The following is a 20,485-nucleotide window of genomic DNA, read 5'->3' as shown; positions in this document are numbered from 1 at the left end:
GCCTGCAGCGTTGCCTGGGGTTGTTGTGACCAAAATGCAGGACCCGGCACTTGGCCTTATTAAACCTCATCCCATTGGCCTTGGCCCAATGATCCAACCTGTCCAGGTCCCTCTGTAGAGCCTGCCGACCCTCAAGCAGATCAACACTCCCACCTAGCTTGGTGTCATCCGCAAACTTACTGAGGGTGCACTCAATCCCCTTATCTAGATCATCAATGAAGATATTGAACAAGACTGGCCCCAAAACTGAGCCCTGAGGGACACCACTGATGACCGGCCGCCAACCAGATTTTGCTCCATTAATCACAACTCGCTGGGCACGGCCATCCAGCCAGTTTTTTATCCAGTGGAGAGTACACTTGTCTATGCCATGATTCTCCAGTTTCTCCAGGAGAATGCCGTGTTTTGCTATCTTATGTCTAAGGCAACGGCAAAAGAACACATAAAAGACAGCTTCACATCCTATTCCACCTTCTGTGATGTCTCAACCACATCCCTTCTTGATAGTTTTTTGTTTTGTTTTGTTTTTTTTTATTATATACCCATATACTAAAAGCAGGAAATTCCTTGAAATTCAGTTAACACATACCCTGGATTATAACAGCACCGTTTTTCCCATAGCCAGAAAGTCTCCATACCAGGTTTCCTTAACAATACTTTGCACGCTGCCCTCTCTTTGTAAGTTGTCTGTAAAGGATGGTCAACTACGGGTCAGGGAAGAACGGTCTACCTCAGCCACAAAAATATCTGAAAGAATTCTGAGTCTCTCATGCTGGGGAACTTATCAACTAGCCTAAGGGCACAATTTCACAAGGAGAGCTGATCTGATCCAAGAGCTTACTGTCACCCGAAGGGGTGGGTGGTCCCACCTCCCTCACTCATACCTTTGCCTTCCTGTCACTTCTGCTTTAGCACCACAAAGACAACAGCTCTCCAACAAGGACCTGAAAAAACAGTTTTGTCCCAAAACCTATTACAGTAAGAGCCTTGTAATTGGGTAACAATTTCTTGTACAAAACTGACTGTCTGAAGATGCACAGCCAGCTGGTTTGGGGTCAGTTGGGATGCTGACCTGGTCTGAGGGCACGCGTGGTGTGCATGTGTCCTCTGCTCAAAACCAGACTGAGCCAGCTTTCTTGTAAAATCAAACACTTAACAATAAGCCAGAAACATTAGCCATTCTGCATAGTGTTTATTTATAAACAAAAACATTGCATTTGATCACGTACAAGTTTTGATCCAGCAAACTCAGATTTATATATTTTTTATTTTTTACAAAAAAATACATTTTAACAAGTAAATAAAAACCATTTCCATTAGTCCACTGTTCTCCAAAGTGTGAATGTACAGGGTAAATCTGCCATTTTCAATATAGACATATGCTATATTTTGCAAGTTGTCTATAAGAAATTAAACTACAGAGTCTGAGGAAACATAATAAATAATGATTAAGAAATGGAAAACTACACACCAATAAATGGAAAATATAAACTTTTAAAAAGTCATACAAACAGTTATATTACAGCCACCTCTTCAAAAATCAAACATTCAATTTATCCATTATAAAGTACAACAGTACTGCATTACCCTTATTGGCATATCAGAATAGATAGCATCTTAAAATTGAAATACTGCCCATCGAAAGAAACTGAACTACAACTAAAAAGAACATAATCTAATTAAAATGGGACAGTAGCAGTGCAAAAGCCAAAACTGTTGGCTTTATAAAAAAATACAGTTCCTAAGAATAAACACATTGAATGTTATTTCATGATTTTTTTTTTAAGTTTTAATTATTTATTAATTTTTTTAGAATTTTTTAAAATCAAGAACCAATTTTCTTGATCACTGTTTGGATGACAAATACCACCACAGAATAAAAGGTGGATTTGCTGTCTTTGCCACCTCTCCTCCGATTCCTGATGACTTCAGAAGAAAAGCATGCAATTGCCTGAAAGTAATTGTCACCACTGTAACTGTGATTTCTCTTGGTACCATTTCTTCCAGGAAGTTTTTATGTGAGCATTAGAGCATAGAACTAGTGTCTTAAGAGTCACTATAAAATATTTACAAAAAAAAAAAGGGGGGGGAAGGGTGAAAGAGGGAATCCCCTATTGTGCCTGTAATAAAAGATGTTTAAACCTTAAAATAGCATAAACAATTATATTTGAACATTTTCAGCTTTAGCTCACTCTGTAGCGGTTAACACCACAGATAAGGAAACATGCCCTCTTTTCAAAGTACTTCCAATTCAACTAGTTAATCAAGGAATTAGTACTCATTTGTACTCAGCATGGTACATTCTTATAGAAAGGTAAATTTTGGAAACAAATCTCAGCACCCTCACATCTCAATCTGAAAGACTCCACAGCAGGCTTCGTGTTTAATACTGAAACAATGTGTTTTTTTGAAGTGATACACATGAGCATTTGTATACATCACAGAACCTCTATGTCAACCCTGTTCAGCACTGGGCTTCCCTGAAAAAAGGCCTTCAGGTCTAAAGAGGTGGCATTTGGTGCAGAGCAGAGGTTGCCCAGGAATCCTACCTAGCTTTGGATATGCCACCCCAGCTTGTTCTCTCCAGTGGTCCACCAGGATGCTTTCCATTCCACAAGCTGCCTTTGACTTGGAAAAAAAGCAGGCAAGAGCTGTGTGTGAAATCTGACCATTAAAGCCGTGTACTGGTACATATCTGGACTTGTGAACCAGCACTGCTGTGTTCAAATGGGAAGTCCAGGGCAGAACTGAAGATCCCTCTGACCGTGCTCAAATACAGACAGGTTCTTAGATATAGGAAACAACAATCAAGTAGCAAGGGCAGGACACAAACAGGCATGTGGTTTCCGTTGCTGAAAAGGCTGAAATATCCTAGCCATATCCCATGGAGTTGTTTATGCTACAAAACTATGTACAGATAATATTCTTTAGTGACATCGAAAAATCCAAAAGGGAGTCAAAGATGAGCAGTTTTCAGGATAAAACCCTTAAGGATTTTTTTCTTCTTTTGGTAGTCAAACACAAATATTACCCATATGGCCACAATTCTCATCTACTAGTTAAATTTCTGTCCCATTAATGCAACATATATCATTGCTGATAGCAATGAAACAATACTGTAGTATACAACAACACTACTAAGACTTGTTCTGAGAAGGAAACCAAGGAAGGTTTTCTTTTTTTGCATTTTTAATAGATTCTACTACTTAAATTTTAGAAGAGGAAATAATTGCAAGTATTAATGTTTATATAAGATCAAAGTCAACAAAAAAGCTTTTGTAGAAAAGTATTAAGATTCCTAATAGTAAAAATATTTGCAAATTTAATTACAAATATATTTTAAAAGCAAAATCCTTAATTAAGTACATCAGGGTTGGTCAATATTAACAGCGTTCCTTTAAGAGGAAGTGAAGATAACACCCACTGCATCTGTGGGAACATCTAAACGCATATAGTATATACCCTTATTGATCAAATTACGTCAAATATATAAAGTGAAGAAGCAGTATATACAATTTTGAACCTACACAAAGGTTATAATGGAAGATCAAAAAACAGTCTGCTAAAATCTTAAAATATTAAGTACTACTGATTTCATGCATTTGTTCTACAACTTGTCCTAAAATTTCATCTACTACGTCAATATCGTAATTTACTTGCTGCAAGTCTAGATCAGGCATGATTGTAGCCAGAAGTTGCCCAACATTCACTCGAAGAGAGCGTAGTTTCAGGCTGTGAAGAAATAATTAGATACAATTAGATGTGGATGAAGTTTTACATTCAAATACACAGTACTTTATTTAACAACGCAGGATTAATACTCTGTACTGGAAAGGCTTTGTACAGGATTTCCATAAACCAACAAAAAACTGATGCAGTTAAAGCTGCATCAAGATAATTTCAAAATTTACCAGTTTTTCAAAGCTGAGCCTCTCGAGTTTTAATTTTGAAGGTGTATATATACCCTTAGTTTCAAACAAATACTAAGGGCTAAACTGAATTTTGCCTTTCCCCAAACTAATCCGAAATATTTTCAAGTTAGCAAATAAGGACTTGCACATGCTTTATCCCACACCACCTTTTTATTTCTCAAAGCAATATTAACCCCCCCGACTTTTATGCATTTAGAAGCACAAACTACTATTGTCTATGGGAACAAAAGGAGAGAAAAAGAAGAGAAGGCAAGAAATAGCAGTTTATCTGAAGGCTTTAAAATATAAAGAGGAAATAAAGTATGAATTATAGTACAGGCAAAATGCTCTGCCTCCTCTTTTTGCTTTCTTTCCTGGATCCCCTTGCCCTGATCAAATTACTTCCAAATCACCCATCCCTTCCCTTAAGAATTTCCTTCTACTATCAGTTCCTTCATCATCTCCAGTAGCCAGTCTTGACAGTGCCATCATACCCCAATAGGACTTGTGGTGGAAGTTACTTGCAAGTCCTGAATATGTTTGCGAAGCACAAGTCGGGTGCTATAAGAAAAAAGTGAAAGACTGGCAGATAAAAGGGAGATTTAACCACAGAAAAAAAATCAGATTGAAACGGGTCTCTGGAAATCATCCAGTCCATTCTTCCCTCCTCCACCCCTCATTCAAAGCAGGGCTAACTCAGTTCAGGTCGCTTAGCACCTTCTTGTGTTTTGAAATTCTCAAAAGACGGAGATTCCACAATCTGCCTAGATCCCTTTTTCAGGGTTTGATTACCCTTGCTGTGAACACCCCTTTTCTCTAGTATTTAAACAGAATTTCCCTTGTTTCAGCTTGTGTCTACTGCCCCTCATCCTATCACTGCACTTATGAGAAGAGGCTGGCCTCATCTTTTCTACACCCCCTCAATTAGGCAGCAGAAGAGAGCAATAGGATTTCAAGGTAACCCACTCTTTGTAAGGCTATTTACCTCAGCTTCCCCTTCTATATCAGATGCTCGAGGCCCTTACCCATCTTGGTGGCCCTTCAGTAGACTTGCTCCAAAATTCCAGTGTCATTCATATACCAGGGAGCCCTAAACTGGACACAACACTCCATGATTGGTCTGACAATGCCCAGTAGTAGGGAAGAATCACTTCCCTCAAACTGCTGGCTGAACTCTTGCCAGTATAGCCCAGTAGGCACTGGGTTCTCCCACAAGAGTGCACTGCTGACTCACATTCAACTTTTAGTCCACCAGCATCACAGGTCATCTTCTTCCAAGCTGCTTTCCTATGAGTAGTCTCCAGCTTGTTCAACTGCATGGGGCATTTCCAACACAGGTGCAGGACTTTGCAGTTGCCTTTGTTGAATTTCCAGGAGGTTTCTTTCACCCCATTTTTCCAATTTGTAAAGGTCCCTCAACAGCAGCCCTACCCCCCAGAGTATCAATGGTTCCCTCCAATTGATGTCATTGTGAATTTACAGAGTTAATTCTGCTGCATCATCTAGGCCATTAATGAAGCCATTACCCGCTGCTCGCCTCAATACTGATCCATAAGCTCAGCAGTCTGGCAAGTTTTATGGCCCACCTCCCAGTCTACCTATCCAAATCATACCTCACAAACTTCACCATCATGGTATCATGGCAGCCCACAATGAAAGCTTTCCTAAAATGAAGGTCTACAGAGCCAGTCATGTCATTGTAAAAGGCAATGAGGCCAAAAAGGCATGATCTGCCCTCAGTAAGTCCATGCTGGTTGTTCCTAATCACCTTGACTATTCACAGGGCTGCAGGTAGCTTCCAGGTAGATCTGCTCCATGGTCTTCCCAGGGACTGAAGCTACATTGACCAGCCTGTAGTTCTGCCTGTCCTAAATATAGGCATGACAACTGCCTTTTTCCAGGCATCAGGAACATCAACCGTCACAGTCTTTTGGAGGTATCATCGTAAGGCCAACTCTCCATCAATTGGCCAGTTCCCTCTGATGTGTCTCATGTGGTCCCATGGACTTGTGCATGTCAAATTTGCTTAAGTGGTCCCTTAATTCAGCCACCTTTTATTATAGGTCATGTTTCACCCCCTAAAATTACCACTTGGCTTAGGGACCTGGGCAGCCACAGGGCAGACCTTACCAGTAAAAAACAAGGTAAAGAAGATACTGGGTACCTCAGTAATTTGTGCCTCACATACCTCATGTCCTTTGCTGCTAAGCATCTGCCCCACTGAGCAAGAGACATACATTTTTCTTAGTTGTCCTGTTGCTGCTACTGTGCTTACAGAAACCCTTCTGGTTGCCCTTCACAGGCCTTGACAGTTTTAACTCCAGCTGAGCCCTGGCTTTCAGTTCCATCCTACAAGCCCAGGCAGTGTGCCTATATTGCTGCTGGAGTGCTTATCCCTGCTTCCATCTGGTATGTGTACTTCTTTTGTGTGTTTGATATTTCTATTAACTGAGAGCTGCAAGCTCTCTATTTGTAAGTTTAAATCCTCATTTAGTTCAAAGATACACTCTAGGCACAACCTAGTTCCATAGGATTGGTATGCAGCAAGAAGTTCTTACAGGAAAGGAGGTAAGTTTCAAAAGCAAACCCAAACTCTTTTCAATAGAGTACTATTGATCCAGGAAAGAAACACAGAATACAAAAGTGAAGTTCATCTACATAGCATAAGCTAATGATCACCCTCTTTCCTGCCTCCTTTCTCTCTCCTTGTTCTGTAAGTCGTGTCTAGAAATTATATAACATTTTTGATCTTCTAAGAAGTGTCAGTATGGCATTCCATTTTCCAATGGCCAACCCTGTTCACACAAATATCTAAATCATAAAAAAAATTAAATAAATCGCTTGATAAAAAAAATGTCACTGAGTTAGGAGTCACAAGAGGCAGCAGAAAAGAATTCCAAGCATCACATTTTATTATATTATTATCAGACATTTCAGATACAATCAGTCAGCCAAAATGTTGCTCAAAAAATAGTCTAGAAAGAAGAAAATTGATACCTTTCTCCATCAGAAAAATTTACAGAGTCTTCTACATTACTGGTGGTAGAATCGTTTGCACGTGCTACTGCTTGTGGAATTGAAGCTTTTAGCTGTGCGATTTCTGCTTTGAGTTCTTCACATTGGCAGGCAATTTGATTTTTTTCCACTTCTAGTAGTTCAATCTGGGAAGTAAATAAAAATAATTTTATATACCAAACTAAATAAAAATAATTTTATATTTAAAAAATTGTGGTGGATTAAAATAAAAACATACACAAATTTAAATCATTTACCTTTGTCAGGTTGACTGATTTTAATTAATTTTTCAGTGAGGTTTTAAGATATGACAACCTAGACAAACCACTTTAAAATAGCCAACTGTCAGCTGAACCACTGTATGTGTACTCCCTCTAAGCCTGCTCCGTTTCTGTGTTGCAGTCAAAGCCACTCAGAGCCTTGCAGTCTCTCTCAATATTGCTTATTTCTATCTATGGAAGCAAAACCACAGAGGCTCCTAGGCTACTTTAATATTTCTTCCCCCTTTTAGGTGGCTTGGTTGGCTAGTGAACTGACCTATACAATACGCTGCATACTAGAACTGCTATGAAACACCCCTTAAAACAATAAAAATAATTTGTTAATTTGAAGGATATCACTGTTTTAACAAACATACCTCACTTTTATATCTGTCTCTCTCAATGCTGCACTTGTCCAGTTGCCTGAAAACATCGTCCAGTTGCACAGCAATTTCATCGACCTCGCTCTTATTTTCACCATCAGCACACTTGCTGCATTCAGTTTTTAAGTTCTGCAGGGTACTGCATTGTTCCTTTAGTTTTGCTATTTCTTCTAAGGCCTGTTCATAGAGAGTGGTCACTTCTGCCAAACGTCTTTCATGAACATTTTCTCCTTCAAATGAAGAAATCGTCTCAGTTGACTGATGGCACATTTCTTTTTTTACATACTTATTATTCATTTCTAAAATCCTCTGTTCCAGTGTTTCTACCTGTTTGGTTAATACTTCACATTTGTTTTGGTACATTTCTTTTTCTTTGTTTAATAATTGCAGCTGATTTTTCAGTTCAAGACCTACAGATGTCTCAGAAATGTCATTAACATTGTACTGTTTAGTTTCCACCTCTGCTGTGGGAACTTGAATATCGGTGTCATCTTCCACCTCCTCCTTTTTAACAACTAGTTTTGGAAGCTCTGTCTGTGTTGCTGAGGTCAACTGTTCACTTTTTGATTCTGTAGCAACTGCACTGCAAGGTTCTCCGACATCACAGTTTTCTTTCTGCTTCTCTTCTTGATCCAAATTAATACATTCCGTTTTTATTACGGGAACATCAGACTCTGCTGAAGGCTTCGGAGTACTGCTCTCCTCTAAAATAATGACATCTTCATCATCATCATGGTTGTTGAATGTTTTGTCATTTAATCGTGGTGTCTTTGAAGACACAGGTGTTGTGCAACTGGGTGTCTTCCGTTTAAGACTGAGAAGCAAAATATTAAACAAAATATTGTATTGCTCAAATACTGCAAAATCATTTGTTTCAAACTATGTTTAGTGTTTCTATAAGCACTATTAAAAACTACCACTCAATAACTAGAAAGGGCTGTCTCCCCACATAGTATTTTAAGATGTGTAGCCATAGTAAATACCTTTTCTGTAAAAACAAGTGGCTAGCATCCACACACTAAATTATTACCTTCACACATTATTTTGAAACAGACTCAGACTCAGTATTTGCAGAAAGGCCTCTCCCACCTGCCAGCCTGCACCCATTCCTTAACCAACAGAGGTTAAGGAAAACAAACTGCAGGATGTGGTTAACACAATACAGTCTTTTCCTAAAGAGACAAACCACTAAGAATTTCCCTTGTCTGTGCACAGTACTTTTTGCCGCATTCACTTTTATACTTCACAAGGCTTCTAGGTGCTTTTAGTCAACCTACTGATTCCTATATTCCCAAAAGTGACATATGAATTTTGGCAGCTATCACCTGAAGATGGGACTACACCCAACGCCTTCATTTTCATTAACAAGTTATTAATTTTAGAAATAAATAGGAATCTACTTTGCACAGGTTCACTAACCTGTTGTTATCAGAATCAGAATGAGGTGATGATACTGGTCTATGTAAAATAAGCAAAGATCTTTTGACAGAAGCATTTGATGTTTCTGGTAAAAGTGATCTTGGAACTTCCTTTCCACTCACAGCTGAGAATGTTTTGAAGTCTTTACTTGAAGAAACAGGTGTTTTTAAAAACATTTCATTATTGATCTATAAGATAATATTAGTTAAGAATGAAAAAGAAACAAACATTAGTAGATTCTTCAGATAGGAGAACTGCTTAAACCTAACTATCTGCCAACACCTAAAATCCTGAGCACCACTTCTTTGGTATACTACAAGGATTCCCTTGAACCAGGGCTCAGTACCCCTCCCCCCAAACTATACTGATGGGCATGAAGTATTTCCTTCATGTGAGTTTAAGACATACAACATATTAGAAAGCAGTAAGTTCTATATCATAATGGCAGACTTCTGACAGATTTCTCAGGGAACTTCAAATGCTGTACACCAGCTGCACGCTCTTTTCCACACACAGATTTACTGCAGTCAGAAAGCAGCTTTCTGATCTTACAAGTCTTTCTCTAGATAGAGCTATTTTGAAGTACCATGCAGAATCTCAGGCAAGGGTTTTTCCCAAGCTTCTGTCTGAAGTCTGACTATCATACACAAAGTACAGGAAAGCCACGTGTTAAAGCTCCTCATAATTAATTCAGTTTGTCTAAAATGAACAATATTTCACTGTTAGAAATTACTTTTGTACTTGAGTAAAAGTAATGGCAGAAAAATTAATACAATGAAGTACGTAGTTAAACCATCACATGCCAAATTTCTTCTCCAGAAATAGAGTAATCTTAGGTTAGCACTTTAATTTGAAAGCAACTTAAGCCAAATCACACTTAGGATATTTGATTCCGAATTACAATCTACACATTCTTATCACTCAACCATGTTGACTTACATCTGTATTTAATTTGAATTTGAGTGTCTCCTTGCAAGAGTACAGCTACTACAAGTCTGTCCATCCCCACCCCTGGCCCCAGTTTTAAGGGTATCTTTACTTTCATACCCTCATCACATCTTTCTACAACAAATCCACTTTCAATAGTTAGATGTCACGCCATAAAACCAGGTATGAGTGATTGACATCTTTTCTAGTACTATTTTGTGAGGGGTCTTTGTTCCTCCCAAACTTTCTCTGAAGTACTACATAGAAAGCAATGGTGTACTTTCCATCATTGGACAGCAAAGATGGGGGATTTTTGATTTACTAGTAGTAACCTGTACAGCCATCAAAACAAAACAGGAACCAGTCAGTTGGCTGCTGGCCAAAGCGAACTGACCCAAAGCCTGGCCTGTTCAATCAAACTGCCTAGTACTGTTGCCAGCAAGAACAACTCTGCTCCCAAAGTCAGTTCTCTATCAACTTCAAGAGTTACCTGGTGGCTGTACTCTAGTCGCTTCTTCAGTTTTTCCCTGTCTCTGCACAGCAGCAAGGAAAAAAAAGTTAAGAGCTTAGATTCAAAATGTTAATTCATTATAAAACCAAACCAACTTCAAAGTCTAAAAGTAAACATAATACTCCTTACTTCAGCTAGATACAATAAAGTTTTAATGAACATATTCTGGTTTATTGAATGAAAATTTTCTGCATGAACTTAGAAGCTAGTATAGCTAAAGTTCACTTTAATTAAAAATTCTCTCTCAGATGAAGATTTATTTTAGAAAAAATGAAAAAACCCCAAAGGTCCCACTTATAGAATACTAGCAAGTAAAAGTTAAAACTACCCAAGTCAGTTTTTTTTCATACATGTTAGATAAGAATCTTATTCTTAATGTATCGAGCTATTCAGCTGCTTCAATATAAACCTTGAAAATAGTTACCTAGACAAGGTCTCCTAACAGCCCTAATAGCTTGCTTCTCGAACATTCTAAACTCTCCTCATACTGCTTACTATATGTAACAATGCTCCTCTCAGAGAGCTACACTTGAACACCAATTCCTGAATTGCTCTCCTTAATAGTTATTAAAAGAGAGAGGCCCTTTTTATTATGACTGTCCTAATTTTGATTTAGGAGGGCAAACAATTATTAAGTCAAAGAGAAAAATTTGAATTTAATGCCAACATGCTAATAACGGAGAAAAGAACAGTGCTATTCATCTATTCACTGCTACAATCAAGACTTGATTTCAGGGCACTGTTTTCTGGGTGAAAACATTCCCAGAACAGTTGCAATTACAACACAGGTGAGAGAAAAGGGCATTTAGTTTTCACATTCCTTTTCTAGTGTTGAGACACTTGTAAGAAAGTCTCTAGTACTCACTTTTTCTTGTAAGTTTTCTCATATGTAGGGTGTATTAAGTCATCATCTTCTGGTTCTTCTGGCACATTACAATTCCTGAGTTAAGGGGAGGGGGGAAGGTGACAAAAAGAGCTTAACATCCATGCTTACAACAAATGATAAGACAAGAACTAAAAGCAGTACTTAGATATTCATCAAAATCTAATTTTACCGGAATTGTGGGTCAGGGTTCAGTGAGCAGTACCACTTTTCTGGCAAGTGCTCTATTCCATCTGGCAGCTTCCGCCACTTCAAACATGCATCACATTGCACCCATGTCTGATCAGGCTGTTTTCTGTAATGGAAAAATACCATTACTTTGACATGAAAAGTTCACTTTCATGACCAAGTGTAAAAACGTAATAGTAGTACGTAAAATTCTTCTATTTAGAAGTGATACTCACTGTATCTCCTCAACCGGCAAAGCTAATGGACATTCTTCATTTTTCTTCGTTTTCATTTCATTCCAGTAATCATTAAGCTTTTCTCCTAGTGCTGCTATTGTAAGTCTGGAAAGAAAAGGTTTTAAAAGATCACCTTAAATAATCAAATCCTAGCACAAAAAGAACCTTTATAAACTACAGTAAAAAAAAAATAACCATATGAACCACTCTTTTGTGATGAATTTCTACCTGCACAATAGTAAGCTTTTTGCTTTTAGAAAACCCTAGAAATCATGAGTTGTGTGAAGTCATGTTTGTCAACAAAAAAATTACTGGAAATATGAGTTGGAGCACAGACAAAGCCTGAAATCAAGAGTGCTCAATTTAGAGGTGCTGTAAATGCACAGTGCAAACCTTGAAGTTATCTCATCAGTTCAACCTCAATCATAGAGGAAAGAGGCACAAAACCACCTCTGTCAATCCAGTACCTAGCAGTGTATTTGACTAAAGATCCTGTACATCCATTAACTGCAGGTTCACGAGTATTCTTAAGTTGATGTACAACAATACTACATGCAAACTGCAAACCTACGATCACTTTAATGTAGTATAAAGTCTACATGATGCTAAAAGGAGCAGGCCAGCCTTACTCTAGGTTAATTTTTAGTGGGATTAGCTTCCTGATCAGGGCTCATTATGCAGCTCAGTGACTACTAGAGCTGGCACACACAGGAGGGAGTGGTGCAGAAGAACAAGAAGCCCCACAGGTGAGGTAGAGGTAAGAATGCCTCTTGGCAGCATGCTGAATTTACTTCAGAGTGAAGTGGCATGGTAGCCAGAGCCTAAGAGTCAGTCCCTCCCTCCCTGGCTTATTCCAATACCCCCACAACCCTATCCCTTGAACTAACACAAATGCTTGTGCAGTGAACTAGTCTGACCTAGAGAGTTTTGATCTATATCACCTCTGAACCCAAGTCACAAATTTCTGTGCCAAAAAAAAAGGAAGCACCACAAGGGCAGAAATGAGCAGCAATGCGTGGATGGGATCACATCTCTTCCAGAGAAGGAAGATGGGCATGTCAGTTTACACTGATCATGAAATTACAGCATCAGTTTTACGTTTCTGTTTTGGACTGGAAAATTACTTTTTGAAAACCTGTAGCACTCTTTGCAGAAAAACCTTCATAAAATATCTTTCAAGTGTAGCATCTCTATGCCCACATTAGAAGTGTTTTTAAAGATGACAGATGTAAAAAGTATTCAATGCTCACTGTGCCAGCCTGTGGGAACATAGTGCAACCCTTGGTCAACAAGTGACTATCCTACAGCATTCCTAATTCCTCCCCCTCTGCCATGAGAACTTGTAGTGCTACTGCACAGGAAACGGTTCAGGGAACATCTGTATTAAAATTAACAAGAGCTATTTTCCAGTTTGACCAATTCCCTGATCTTTACCATGTGTTCTCGTTAACAGCTCTGCTAGCACAATGGTGGTAGAAACACATGAACTGCTTAAAGCTAGCACAGCACAAACTGTGCAGCACAAACTGTGGGTACCATTTAGAAATACAGGTAGATTGAACCATAGTAGCTGTAGCAGCTATCAGGCTTACCGCTCCTCCTCCAGAGGGCTGCTGTTTCAACAGCAAGAATGACCAGATTAATCTTACTACAGCCCCCTCAATTGCTGCAATTAACAGCTCTGTTTATTATAACACTCTGGTGTGGTTTTTGGGTTATCTTTATCTGCAGAGCTGTATATAAACCAGCAATTCAGGAAAGGCATTGTGGACAGCTCGGGTTGCCAGTGGAAGATGAACAACTGGTTGAAGAGCAAAACATGCAGCTTGAAAAAGGTAGTGACTTCTCCTGCTGAAGTTTACCCCACCTATGTTTGCAAGTCAATACCTTAAGTTTCTAAGTCCACACTGCAAGCGCTAGGGCACATCTGGTCAAAGGAGCCAGAAACACAGAGAGACAAACCTCACTGACAAGGGAGGTAGCGATAAGAACAAACCTGGTCAGTCACACTAACTGGTAAGGCTATGCGGAATGTAAGAATGTTTATTTTTTCAGTTGGGAGGGTAAGGAAAGGAAAGGAGACAAACACAGAGTCATAAAGCCTTACTAGTTAGAGTTAACAAAGACAATAACCAGAAATGAACCTGGTCAGTCACACTAAACCCATTCTTGATAGCCCATTAATCGATGGGCTATCAAGAAACTGCAGGCAAACAGAGATCTTGCAACTGAGAAGGATGCAAATCTGAAGGTCCAGGATGTTTGGAGGTGGTCAGTGGAACTATGACAATTGATGAGGAAACGTACATGGAGAAGGGGCAGCAGGAAGGAAGAAAGAGGGGGATAGATAGAAGAGGGTATAAAAAGAGCTGGTTGCATGTAAAACAGGTTTGGTCAGTACAGTTGTCTGGCTGAGCCCTGTGCCTCATAACCGCAGTCTGTCTGATCTTATATCTTATTTAATGCTTTCTTAACTCTCTACATAATCTCATTCCCTATCCCATGTGCATGCGTATGGCAAGGACTAAGTGCCAGCTACTGGTGAGAGCTGTGTGTGAACGGATTTGGTGCCAGCTCCTGGATTCAAGACTGCGTGTGTGATGGGAGCTACTGGTGCAAGCTAATGGTCTCAGCTGCCACCTGCTGAGGCAGGAATGGAACAGTGTGTCCCCCAAAAACCACCTCCTGGGGTGGACCAGTATGAGTGAGGGTCTCAGTGCTGGCAGCTGTAGCAGGACTGTGGGTCACAGCCCATGTGCCTGGTGCTGGCTGCTGGTGGGGTGGGACAAGTGCCTGTGTCTTCCCCAGTCCTGGTGTCGATGGAGTGTTCACGTGCACTTGTTAGCAAGCTTCAAACTGGACTTGGCAGTGAACAGGAGGTCCCAGGTACAGGCAAGGGTTTGCTCTGCTATACCCAGGGGGACTTGCTGATATGGACTGTCTGTGGTACAAGAATGCAAAAACACTGGGTCCCCAGGCTCCAGGGCCAGGCAGGAAGGAGTCATGGGACAGAGCTGCTGGAGAAGGTGGCTCCTCCTAATACCCCTTAACATAAAGCAGCACAGAAAACAAAATATCCTTGTCTTCATGAAAGGAAAGAAAGTAATACAGAGCAGAACAATTCTCAAGGTCTGTATTCAGGAAATTTTCGCCAGACAGCTTTTACACGTCAGCCTGAAAACTGGTTAGGTAACACATCCCCTCTACCTTTCCTCCCCCACATACTGCTTCCTACAATGCCAGCACAACTGATTCACAGCAGTGTAAACAGGCTAGGAACTTCACCTGACTTAAAACTTTCAGAGATGATAATTGTTTGTAAGTCAGACTCAATCATTTTAACTATAGGAAATATAACTCTAGATATAGACTGATGGCATGGATGCAGATATGTGAAATAAAAACTGAAACAAAGCAGCATCCCAACTCACAGCTGCCTTCAGGATGTCAGGTATTTTAAATGCTCTATCAGGTAGCAAGGAATTTGAGGGTATTCTTCTAGGAAACAAATTGAAAAGAACGGCTAAAAAACATCCAACAAAGCTTTTCCAAAAAAAGACCAAACAAAAATTGTCATAAAAAAGTTAGTAGTGTGGTATTCAATCATCACAATTTTAGTCGTGTGCCACTTCTCAGCAAGTTATTCTGTGCTCATTTTACAATCAGTGAGGAGCATAATTGCAACCAACCACTTTTAGGGCACTTGCTTTAAAATGATGTATATAATACTCTAGACTTCAGGAACTGCACAATGCAGTATGACCAGTGTAGATGTAAACATCCCACCCCTACTGTTCAGTACAGTCATGCAGTTTAATGATGAATATAAGCTTTTATTCTTACTACTTAGAAAATAAGCAGCCTTTAATGTCAAGTATTTCACAGTGAACAACACTATTCAATAAAAAAGTCTACATAAAAATATACATTTACCTGTATTCATTTGTGTAGTCAAAGTCTTGTTTGTTATGAGTTGGTTTTAGGAAGTTGCATTCAATAATCCCAACTACACCAACACCCATGTTGTTTGCCTGTAAGAAATTAAGAACTATCAGGAGAAACAATATATATTCTGTGCTAATACTGCAAGAGTTTGTCAGAGGTAATTATAAACTATAGATACTAGGTAAGAACAATTTTCTAGCTTGCAACTCCTCTCCAAAAAGAAACTTTCAACACAAGCCCCTGAAATAAAAAAAACAAAACAAAACAACACAACACACCACTATTCCACCCCTCTTTTTGTCCTGAAAGATATGCTCAGGCCCATACAATTTAATAAAATTTAACTGCTGCACAAACTAAAAAAAAGGTGGTTTTATAAAGGATACACCAATACCCTAGTTTCCACCTGTGATCTTTTTTTAAAATCAGGGTTTGAGTAAAAGTGATTTCTAAAGATGTTAAAGATGTTTCTTACCTTTAACTGACAGCCAACTCTTTCATAAGCTTTGATGAGTCTGTTTTTATGGTACATCATTATTCCATAATGATCTTTGTTTCTGCAGTTAAATCCAAAAGTAATTCTTACTGTTTTAGCCTTTTACCAGATATTAAGGAAAAATCTGGTTAATCTCACATAACACAAAAATATAGTTACTCTGAATGTTCATTCTAAACTGGGTTCTGGAACTTCCTTTTTTAATACTGAGATAATTCCTTCAGTATGCCTTTACAAAGAAAAACCAAAACTCCCGTACAGTTTTACATGAGTGAAACTGTAACATACCCAGTAGAATCCAGAAAGCTTACATAAGAAGTCACATCATTCGATTCAGTGTGCAATGATGTAAATATTAATAAAGGATACATTCAAAAATTTTGGCCTATATATATCGCGTTCAATGAAGGCAAGGCTTTTGGAAACCAGCTGTGTTTTCACTTTTTGTCCTCGCAGAATAATCTGCATTGTTGGCTTCAGATACAAAATACTGCAGTAAGCCTACAAAACATACAGTAACTCTTGTTATTAAAAATACCCCAAAACCTTGAGATACAAATATTTTACAATACACATTATGTTTAGGAAGACAAACTCAAGTTTCAATTGAATTTTATAAAAAGTGCTTTTTTCCAACTTGAATCCAGAAACATAGGAAATGCAAGGGCGCATAATGAGCATACATATATCACAAATTAAAAGAATAGCAACTGAAGTACAACTTTTATGAATATGACAAGTTAATCAGGTGTCTGAAGATGCATTTTTAACAGTAAAAGAGCTCTCAAACACACAAACCTCTCTTTTCTTATCCCCTAGTGAGAGTATAAAAATTCTACACAAACTTTAAAATAACAACTGTGTTAACTTTGTTCCAAATAACTGTGTATTATCATAGTTTGATAACAGCTATGCAATCTTCTTATAAACATGCAGATCTATGAAATTTAATTTGCACTTCATTTATCGCTATATTTACAACTTTTAATAATTGCATAAAGGACTTCAGCGAGTCTTAGAATAATTGAAGGTGTTAGTTCAACTGGAATAATACTTCAAATATTATCCAGGAGAAGTGCCCAGAACACCTAATAATTTCAGATGCACTTTCTCACAAAAAAATAAGCTTTCAAAGCTTATAAATCAATAAGGAAGACAACGGTCGTATCAACTCGCCTACAGAAAAGCTCTGTCCCTCTCTGCATGCACTTATTCAAACAACGGAGCTGCTTCCCAATCCCTTTACCTCTTTTTGAAACGTAGAAATGACACTTTGCCAACCAAAACCTATCTGTTTTAAAAGATCTACGTGGCATAGCATCATGTTATATGCATGTATATCTGCACTACAATGGAATGTTTACTCTACTGACAACCATACACACACCTATTCAATTTCTGAAGCTACTGATTGCATTTCCTTCTTGTTCCTTAGTGGATAATGATGGCTACACTTAACAGAAAAAGTTATTTGCAAGGCAGCATAAAACCCAGTAATTTTCTTCTAAATAAACAGCAAGTGTTTACACAAGTTCACAAATAGATTTCATCTTTAATTTTAAAAATTAATGTTGACATATTGCCCTAACATTTGAATTGTGACATTTGTCCTCCCCCAATAATCAACACTTCTGTAGCACAGTACATTATAATAAAAGCATACACCCTCCAGCTTCCAAAAATAAACAAACAAATAATTTTTAAAAAGTGGTATACATACTCGCAGTGAGTAGTCACTTTCTGGAACAATCTGATCCAGTCTCTCTTGTTTTTTATATCCTCTTTTGCCTGTTTCATCTAAGTCTTCTGGAATTCTGATGTCATATTTATCCTTGTCAAAGTCAAACTCTGTTTTATCATTTTTATCTCTAAGAAATAAGATTAAAAAAATATACTAATTATGGGAATTAAAAAAAAAGCCAACACAAGACAAGATGTTGTGGTGGACCCAGTGGGTATCAAAGATGCAAGAGAACGGGAATTCCTTTGAGCCACAGTGGTTTTCCTCACAGATTTGCTAAAATTCACATAAATAGAGCTCACCAGTTCCTTTCTGATATCCAAGGAATACAAGAGAAGTGATAGCACGTGGGACATTACTGAATCCCAACTTAATTCTAAACAGGTCACACTTCAAAAGTAAAAGCAGTCAGTATCAGCTTTAAACTCTGGATGAACCAAGACACACCCATTCCTTCTAAACGCAAAGTTTCTGAACACTAAAAATCTTAGGAAGGCAATTTATAATGCTGCAAAAATGACACTCACCACAGATTTCCCACTCAGTAACTATCACAATTTATTATTGCACCACTCACCAGATGTATACACTGCATTGAGTTACAGATGTATACACTGCAGTATACTGGCAGTACCTTTGCACAACACTGAGATATATCATAGTTGGCACAAATCATCACAGAATGCCAGGTTGGAAGGAACCTCAAGGATCACTTGGTCCAACCTTCCTTGGCAAAAGCGTGGTTTAGACAAAGATGGCCCAGCATCCTGTCCAGCTCAATCTTAAGTGTCCCGTTTTGGGGAACCTACCACTTCCCTGGGGAGATTATTCCAATGGCTGATTGTTCCCATTGTGAAAAATCTCCCTCTTCTGTCCAATAGGAATCTTCCCAGGAGTAATTTGTACCCATTATCCCTCATCTTCCTCCAGAAATAAAGTATTTTAACAATGAAACAGCTGTGTTGTTTGTTTTTTAAAGTAATTAATCTACAACATATTAGAAACAACATAAACCCCACCAAAAAAGTGTTCTTTCCCACACCTTCCCAAGAATATACTCCAAAATTCAAAACATGAAAAGTTATCCTGCCCAGTCAGCTGAGTTCACTGTATTTTCTTTTGCTCAAGCAATAAGCAAAGATTCCTTTTATTTTTAGGTATGAACATTTTTAGGAAGTCTACCTGGGCAATGTAAATTAGTTTCTGAAGAATAAAGGAGGTGAAGTTTTTTTTCTAATGGAGAAAGTGGCAAGGGGAAAAAACCAGAACTAGTAATATACTTGTTACCTCCAGCTTTCTTGTATTAAAATCTCCTAAGCTAAAAGTGATTTGGGACTCTAATACTCACAAGACATTAATGAAATAAAAACACCCCAAACTTTTCACCTGCTACAATTGACTGAGATCTTTTTTGTCCTGTAACATTTAATCTATACTCACTCACATATGGTTTCGTGCCCCCTCCCCCCACCCTTTTTCTGATGGGCAACAATAAAGATAAAAAACTGAAGAACAAGCTAGTTTTTTGCCAAATCCACAGGACTTAAACCGTTCAAATCTGGTCCTTACAGATACTTTGTTATTTCGGGTATTTAAAACTACAGTAAGCTAAATACTTAAAATATTGCCAACCAATTAGTGCCATCACACTTAGAAGCCTGCTAAAGCTTTTCTGGACAGACCATCAGACAGATTCCCTGCTAATAAGGCAGGAGCAAAGATGTGAAGGAAAAGAAAAGAAGATAGGAAGTGATGGCACCCATCTGCAACTGCTACAGCAACAGCTGTTTAAAAAAGAGAAGGCAACAAGCAATTCAAAGCCAGAAAAGGCTGGAAATCTATACTGCTGTGAATAACCCCACAGAGGCAAATAGGTAAGATAAATACACACAACTGTATTTACTAACTTGGATTTTTTTTTATTTTATGATAAAGTTTAGAAAGGTCTAGATCCCTCTAGGAGGATACTGCTGACTCCGAACTTAAAAAGCCAGTAATACTTGCCTCCACATGCAAGTATTTTTTGAATCTTTGCATTCATAATTCCACAGGTCTGAAATAACAGATTTATAGTTTATCTGTTTCAATTTTCCTTCTGGCAAAAGCAACATTATCTTATCAAAGGAAAAGATGAAGTCCTCTGCATTCTCCTTCCTTTGGCGGTGTTACTTGAGATATTAGCAACAGCTCTCATGCAACATTCCAGCCCTTCAATCATGTGAGTTTGAGTCTAGTTTCCCAGTTACAGCTAACTATAGCTAACAGTCTTTTGGAATTATTCCATAAAAAAAAAAACAAACACCTTGTATGTTTGCATACACTGAAAGATAAACTAAATGAGAGATATAAGAGACTGGACTTCATCTTACCTTCTAAGATTCCAAATGATAATTCGTGTTCCTTTTTTCCCTATTATAGCATCTAGCTCTGCCAGTAACTTCTCCTCAGTAGAAAATAAAGAATGTGTTAAGATGGCCTTGAGGCTGTTTTTGGATTCTGTTGGATCACTTATCTGTCGTAAGCATTATGTTAAGGAGAGTATCTTTGAAGGAAGTAAGCTTTCAGAAGGTGAGGAAACTTCTGCAACGGG

General features: G+C 38.4%; 1 protein-coding gene across 1 annotated transcript in view; it reads right to left on the bottom strand.

Moving 5' to 3' along the window:
* Positions 1–1,175: 1,175 nt before the first annotated feature.
* The window catches only part of MORC3 (MORC family CW-type zinc finger 3), a 31,451-nt gene continuing 12,141 nt past the window's right edge, over positions 1,176–20,485 (bottom strand). Inside the window, exons 5-17 of the mRNA XM_074145385.1 lie at positions 20,265–20,412; positions 17,875–18,022; positions 16,524–16,655; positions 16,134–16,253; positions 15,647–15,744; positions 11,714–11,818; positions 11,482–11,604; positions 11,292–11,366; positions 10,406–10,448; positions 8,989–9,176; positions 7,564–8,383; positions 6,909–7,072; positions 1,176–3,732 (exon numbers count right to left, since the gene is read on the bottom strand). Coding sequence (XP_074001486.1) covers positions 3,579–3,732; positions 6,909–7,072; positions 7,564–8,383; positions 8,989–9,176; positions 10,406–10,448; positions 11,292–11,366; positions 11,482–11,604; positions 11,714–11,818; positions 15,647–15,744; positions 16,134–16,253; positions 16,524–16,655; positions 17,875–18,022; positions 20,265–20,412 — 2,318 coding nt within the window. The 3' untranslated portion in view covers positions 1,176–3,578. The remainder of the gene's footprint in view (positions 3,733–6,908; positions 7,073–7,563; positions 8,384–8,988; positions 9,177–10,405; positions 10,449–11,291; positions 11,367–11,481; positions 11,605–11,713; positions 11,819–15,646; positions 15,745–16,133; positions 16,254–16,523; positions 16,656–17,874; positions 18,023–20,264; positions 20,413–20,485) is intronic.

Source organism: Numenius arquata, chromosome 1 (genome assembly GCF_964106895.1).
Source record: "Numenius arquata chromosome 1, bNumArq3.hap1.1, whole genome shotgun sequence".
Classification (NCBI taxonomy): Eukaryota; Metazoa; Chordata; class Aves; order Charadriiformes; family Scolopacidae; genus Numenius; species Numenius arquata.
This window is presented reverse-complemented; position numbering and strand designations above follow the sequence as displayed.